General features: G+C 42.1%; 1 protein-coding gene across 3 annotated transcripts; it reads left to right on the top strand.

Annotated features, from left to right (window-relative positions):
- The first annotated feature begins 1,039 nt into the window (after positions 1-1,039).
- Positions 1,040-6,525, top strand: gabpa (GA binding protein transcription factor subunit alpha). Of its 3 annotated transcripts, none has more exons than XM_017410112.3 (10): positions 1,040-1,170; positions 3,899-3,990; positions 4,096-4,240; positions 4,321-4,405; positions 4,513-4,737; positions 4,825-5,019; positions 5,096-5,152; positions 5,409-5,531; positions 5,618-5,810; positions 6,290-6,525. In XM_017410112.3, exons 2-10 carry the CDS (start codon positions 3,914-3,916, stop codon positions 6,513-6,515), a joined length of 1,326 nt encoding a protein of 441 aa, XP_017265601.1. In that variant the 5' UTR covers positions 1,040-1,170; positions 3,899-3,913; the 3' UTR covers positions 6,516-6,525. The 3 variants fall into 3 exon arrangements, with proteins under 3 accessions (XP_017265601.1, XP_017265603.1, XP_017265602.1); XM_017410114.3 differs by lacking the exon at positions 1,040-1,170 and adding an exon at positions 1,186-1,571; XM_017410113.3 differs by lacking the exon at positions 1,040-1,170 and adding an exon at positions 1,186-1,504.
- Positions 6,526-6,531: the final 6 nt, after the last annotated feature.

The following is a 6,531-nucleotide window of genomic DNA, read 5'->3' on the forward strand; positions in this document are numbered from 1 at the left end:
TATATATATGGAAGTGCAACTTTACTTCGCTTTTCCTAGACTCCAGAAATTAAATTACAAGTAAAATTATCGGCAGCTGTATTTTAACCATATTTACACTAAGTTAAAAACAGTCTTCAGAAATAAAAAACATAAATATGGTTGTTGAACCTGTTTGCGCTGTCGCTACACGTTTAAAATTTATTTGTTAAAAGTGTCTGTACACCTCAGCAGTGATACTTCAACCTGAAATAGTTGAGCTGTGATCACAAAAACTATGTGAAATCTTTGAAATTTACCACATGATAAAAATTATTTTGAGTGATGTCTCATAAACTGCTTATAAAAACCCCTACATTTTAATACCAATTTTAGCAGCCTACATTTCATAAGACATAAAAAAAGAAAATAAGCATTTTGTCAAACTAATGAAGTCACTTTGGTGTACGTGTGTTTATCAAACCTGAAGCTTGTGTGCAAGTTATTGTGTTTAAGTACAATTATAAGAAACAGCAAACATAATGAATCAAAACCACTAGATGAACTTTGTACTCTGTAATTGACTGGGAGTATTTGTTTGTTTTAGGAATAGGTGCCAATAAACCTCACTTTATTACCTTTCATAACCTTTGATGTACAAAAAAGTTAACGAGAAATTATTATAATGTGCATAAAGCAACATGGACTCTATGCATAAATACACTCTTTATTACCAAACACATGAACCATAAATACCTTATTTGTGGTTACCAATAAGATGGAACGACATGAAATTGAAAATAGTTGTTTTATTACACAAAAGCCTTTATTTTTCCCTGCCAGACTCATACAAAATGAACAGCACAAGATAAAAATATCAGATTCTGAGTGTAAATAATGAAGAGTTAGGATATTATAATACAGTGATAATCATGTATGCAACTTTATTAGAGGATAACTATTTGTTGGGCAAATATTGCTTCTTTATTAAAAAAGTAATGTCGAAGTAATGCTAAAAACACTAAGTACTCCCTGTAGTATTTTTGTCAGATTAGAAGTTTTCAGTACTACCAGTTAGGCCCCGCCCCTTTCACAGTACACTGTGGTCGGCCCAAAACTTGCAAGAAAACAAGTCGAGCGAATGAATTTTAGCTGTTTATCTCTAACAGCTAAACATTTTTTTGACCAGCTAAAAGGTCCGAGCTTAAAAAGGTACGGATGTTTTGAACATGAGCGCCTTCTCTGAGCTTTCTGTCCTCGACTGCACTCGTGAGAGAGAGAGAGAGGGGGTTCTGTTTATCGAGACGCGACTCTTCCCGCTATTTTGTAGCTCGGGCTAGCAAAGCTAACAAGGCTAGCTAACGCGGCTAGCTGCCAGTCAGTGCAGCGGGGAGAGTCCGCCCAGCTTTAAGTCAGCACCTTAACCAGCTCGTGTGGAAGCTAGGCTAACTCTGTCTGACACAGATATATGTTTGTGTTTTTTTTTTCTTTTTTCGTTGGAAAAGAGAAACAGCGTCCGGAGAGGCTTAGCTGGTTAGCTTAAAAGGTAAATCTGAGCGGTGGCGCTTCACGCGAGAGAGGCTGTCGCTGATCGTCCAGCTACAAAACACGCCGTAGGTATCCATCCCGAGGCGCACGAACTGCTTTTTTAGTCTACCCTTCTTTCGGTAATTATAGTTTTAAGCGGAATGGGTCGTCGTCGGTCCAGCGGTGAGTCGCAGACGTCGCGTTTCCCGGTGAAAACAGTCGAGTTGCGCGGACCGAAGCTGCTCTCGGAAGTCTTAACAACGCCCGTAAACTCTTTTAGCCAGGATTTCCGGCTCCTTTCCATTTGCCCTATGCTGTTTTGTTTCCGTTTATTCTATTTCCGTTTTAAAACTTTTCTTACGTCCAGGGTCGCGGTGTGCTCTAATAAAGACGGCGTTGAAGTCCCCGAGTCGTATTGCGGGGGGGTTTCTTTTTTATTATTATTTTGGGTAGGCAGGGATGTTTTAACGCTTGTTCAGCGCACCACCTGTGTAATGCGGCGCCTCGCCCACGCGCTGCTATTTATTTTTTGTAGCTAACTCGTTAAAACGGACCCGACGCTTGTTTTAATTCAGCTACGCTGGCTGTTTGGAGCTTCCTGATAGTCATTAGGAAAACATATCCGCGCGGACTCAGTTTTTTTTTTTTCCCCCGGCTGTCACGGCCTACAAGTTGGGCTTTAAACGTGACAGCCTCGCCCTCGAGTTAGCTCCTGTTAGCCGCCAGTGAGCTGTCACTGACGGCCAACGAGGAGCCGAGGCTGCGAGGCCTTTCTGCCCCGAAACTAATCAAACTGTGTTCACATCAACATTTACCACTACTTTAATAGCCTAAATGCGTCTTACATAGCTGTCTGTTGAGTGCGACAAACCTGTGGCACTTATAATGCTAACATACCTCAAATTTATTGTTTTTATTTGACACTATTTTAGAAATAATGCAGCAGCTGATTATAAAGTGAATTAAAAGAAATTGAGCTGTATGTGTTGACATATTCTGTTGGAAGATTTTACAGTTTATATCAGTAATTATACTTGTAGTTGCAGTGGATTTTGTATCATTTTAGGGCACCCAAGACTTCCTGAAATATGAACTAAAGATCTCAGTCATACAAGAATAAATCTGTTTTTGTGTGTGCTCTTGCAGGATATTGTGGCGTCCAAAAGTTTTTGCCACCTTTAATTTCTTTACATTTTGCTTCAAAAGGGTCAAACTTTCTTGTAATCTTTTAAAGTGGTCTTGATCATCACTTTTTAAAGGGCTTTCAAAGCTTTTTTTTTTTAAACTTTTGGCTGCTTGTTCTGCTCATTTCCTGCCCGGTTCCTGTTTTCTGACCATGGCACGGTTTTGTGCAACGTGCATTTAAGAGAATGAGAAAAGTAGTGGACAAAAGAAGAAGTGACAAACATAAAAGTCATGTCTTTAAAAAAATAAAGACAAAAGATCTAAAACGTGACACCAAATAAATAAATCATCTTTCAGTTTTATGCCAAAATGTTCAGCTAATAACTCTTTGGGAAACACCTTGTTGGTGCTAAAGTATTCAGTTCAGTTTATTTCTAGAGCATAATTTACAAAAAAGGAATTTCAGGACACTATGAAAAAGAAACAAGTCCAAATCAAATGGCATGCAGTCTAATTATGTCCAAAACAGATGCAGATTCAAGTCATATCATAGTAATTTCAATTATAATACGGTCGAATTTGGTTTGCTACAGAAAGGACAATTGATTAAAAAAATCTATTGTCGTAACCCAGGAAACTTCACTTTGTGTTTACAGCTAATAGCTCTTCAAGAATTAGTTTCTGAAATACTATTTTATGTATGTCAAACTGTGTTTTTGGTGTCTTTCATGGATTCATTTAGACATGGGAGCAAGTCGTGTCTTCGTGGCAGGCTGCAGGTAAAGTGAAATTTAGATTTAAAATGGGTTCTTTGCTAAGTTATCAACACAACACAGGCTGATCCTTTGAGTTTGGGAGCCTTTTTATGTCTTAGGTGGGAAATATTCTAATACTGGACTGATAGTGGGTGGAAAAATCAGTCAAAGTCCAAAGAAAAATGCTGAAATGCCTTCAGAAAGCCTAAATAATTGTTGATTAAAACTAAAAGATTTCCAACAAAGTCTTGGAAGCAAAGTAAAGAAATTAGGGATGACTCGAGATTTTTGCACAGTATTGTAGATTCAGAGGATTTTTATATCATTTGAGGACATTTAAGGGTCAAATTGTCCTTTTAAAATGTAAACATCTGCCAACTATTGATAAATTAGTGTATAAATAAGCCATCGTGCACATGTTTTTGGACTGTGCATATTCTGCGTTTTTCGTATCTGCTTCAGAATTATTCTTACAGTTTGATTGGATTTGTTGAATATTGTCTGTGAGAGCGGCTGCCCCTTCTGTCTTCTAGCTTTCCCCGAACAAGATGTCTAAAAGTGAGGCAGAGGAGATGATCGAGATAGAGATCGATGAACGGGAGAAACAGGCGTGCCTGGAAGAAGGGTAAGCCAGAAACTAGATAAACGCACGCTTCCTGTACGTCTCACATCTCTGTGCAGAGCCTAAAGTCTTATCTTTTTTTTAAAATATATTATCTTTGATTTAAAGGGTTGAGGAGCAGACTATCACATCATCTGATCTGATTCAGCAAGACATTGACATCAACGAGCCAGTCGGCAATTTGAAGAAGCTTCTGGAGCCTCGCATCCAAATCTCGCTGGACGCCTACGACATCTGCTTACAAGATATTCAGGTGAGAATTAAAAGAAAAGGAGTCCTGGCAAGTTATTAGCCGGGCGAGAAACTGACCGTACGCCATATTTTTCTGTTCAGCTCCATCCGGATCACAGCCTCTTTGATCAGGGAGTAAAAACAGACGGCACAGTCCAGCTCAGCCTGCAGATTATAACCAAACCAGGTATGGCTTTACCTGAACTACAAAAAGTTTATCCTTGTTTTCTGTTTAAGCTGAAATGTGTGTGTGTGTGTGTGTGTGTGTGTGTGTGTGTGTTTGTTTGTGCTCAGGAGAGGAGAAACTGAACATTTTGGAAATAGTGAAGCCAGTGGAAACGGTGGAAGTGGTGATCGACCCGGATGCTGCTGGAGAAGACGGCGCCTTGGTGGAGGAGGGCCAGCTCATTGCGGTGGAGCGGTCTGCCCTATCCGATGAGACCTCGGAGCAGGTCACGCGTTGGGCTGCGGCGTTAGAAGGTTACCGCAAAGAGCAAGTCCGACTCGGCATACCGTACGGTGAGGAACACTCATTACACGCATCAGCAATGTGGATGTGGGCAGGCGGGGCGGCTGATCACTGTCGCTTCTCCTCCTGTCTTCCAGACCCCATGCTCTGGTCGGCTGATCAGGTGATCCACTGGGCCGTGTGGGTCATGAAGGAGTTCAACATCGAGGAGATGGAAATCGGCAGCATTCACATCCCGGGCCGAGACCTCTGCAGCTTCAACCAGGAGGAGTTTCTTCAGAAGGTGCCCAACGGAGAGATCCTGTGGAGCCACCTGGAGCTCCTGCGCAAATGTGAGTCAGCAGCAGTCGGCAAAGAAACGAGGAATACTGTCAGAGTGTAATATTTATTCTTTGTGTTGCTTCTCAGATGTGTTGGCCAGCCAGGATCAGTCTGGAGGGGACGCCACCGTCACTATTGATCAACGTAGGTGTTATTCTGTTAATGTTTTAACAACCCTCAGCTACAAACTGGATTTGGTTTGTTGTGAGTCATTCACATTATCAGGATACTACACAGTTAACACTACAGAGTCTAAAACAGCTTTTCTTTGTGGATTTAATAATTTTATTCACAGCAGGGAGGTTCCCATATGTCTATAAAGAGAGCTCCAAACTGCTGCTGTTTTGATCTGATCACTGGAAACCTGCATACGTGTGACTTGTTTTGTCTATCTCCCCAGCCGTGCAGATCATTCCAGCTCAAGTGAGCTCGCCTACAGCTATAAAGGTGCTGAAACAGAACCGCGGCCCCAGGGCGCCCCGGATATCAGGGGAAGAGCGCAGCTCGCCCGGAAACCGCACAGGTAGCGCACACACCACTCTGAGCTGCTCGCTGCGGACGCGCCGTTAAAGCAGCCCCGACGGTTACGCCCTGTTTGTGTGGTGGCAGGTAACAACGGTCAGATCCAGTTATGGCAGTTCCTGCTGGAGCTCCTGACGGACAAAGACGCCCGAGACTGCATCTCCTGGGTCGGCGAGGAGGGAGAGTTCAAACTGAACCAGCCGGAGCTCGTGGCTCAGAAATGGGGCCAGCGTAAGAACAAGCCGACGATGAACTACGAGAAGCTCAGCCGAGCCCTGAGGTTTGTTTCTTCATCTTTATTTCTTAGTTTTTTAAAAATCTGGGACTCCAGTGGCTCAATGTCATAAACCCTAAGTTAGTCCCTTAGTTTAGGGATGACCGCGAGCCCTGGTTGAGTTAAGAAAGTAGGTGAAAGAAATTAGGTGTTTCAGCTCATTTTATTGGTGTTTGCTTTGAGGAAACTGAACCCTGGTTTCATGTGGAAACATCTTCAGCTGCGTTGTTCATAATGTAGCTCATGTTAGCATTAGCAGCAACACAGTTTGTTTACATTTTTGGTTTGTTTACATTACTGGATCAGAATGATTATTATTTTATTACTTCAGGAAGTGCTAGTTTTCCATTCAAACTAGGACTGAAAGTTTTATTTTAAAAAGTCTAAAGCCCAGTTTAAGTTTGAGTTCAGATTATTCATGTTCATTTCATTACTGAGAATGTGGCAATAATACTTTTTTTTTTTTTTTTAAATATATATTTTAGGTATTACTATGATGGTGACATGATCAGCAAGGTGCAGGGCAAGCGCTTCGTCTACAAGTTTGTGTGCGACCTGAGGACTCTGATTGGCTACAGCGCAGCTGAGCTCAACAGCCTGGTGTCCGAGTGCGAGCAGAAGAAGATGGCTCGCATGCAGATGCACCACGGCATCGGGCAGCCCATCACCACGGTGACCCTGGCTACCACGGCGCTCGACAAGGACAGCTGAAGGAGGCCACCCCCAC

Source organism: Kryptolebias marmoratus, linkage group LG6 (assembly GCF_001649575.2).
Source record: "Kryptolebias marmoratus isolate JLee-2015 linkage group LG6, ASM164957v2, whole genome shotgun sequence".
NCBI lineage: Eukaryota > Metazoa > Chordata > Actinopteri > Cyprinodontiformes > Rivulidae > Kryptolebias > Kryptolebias marmoratus.

Excerpts from the sequence above, each read along its gene's own strand:
- gabpa (XM_017410112.3), top strand. The coding sequence starts at position 3,914 with ATGTCTAAAAGTGAGGCAGAGGAGATGATCGAGATAGAGATCGATGAA. Across the intron at positions 4,241-4,320 it reads TCTGCTTACAAGATATTCAG|CTCCATCCGGATCACAGCCT; the intron begins GTGAGAATTAAA and ends TTTTCTGTTCAG. Across the intron at positions 5,020-5,095 it reads CCTGGAGCTCCTGCGCAAAT|ATGTGTTGGCCAGCCAGGAT; the intron begins GTGAGTCAGCAG and ends GTTGCTTCTCAG.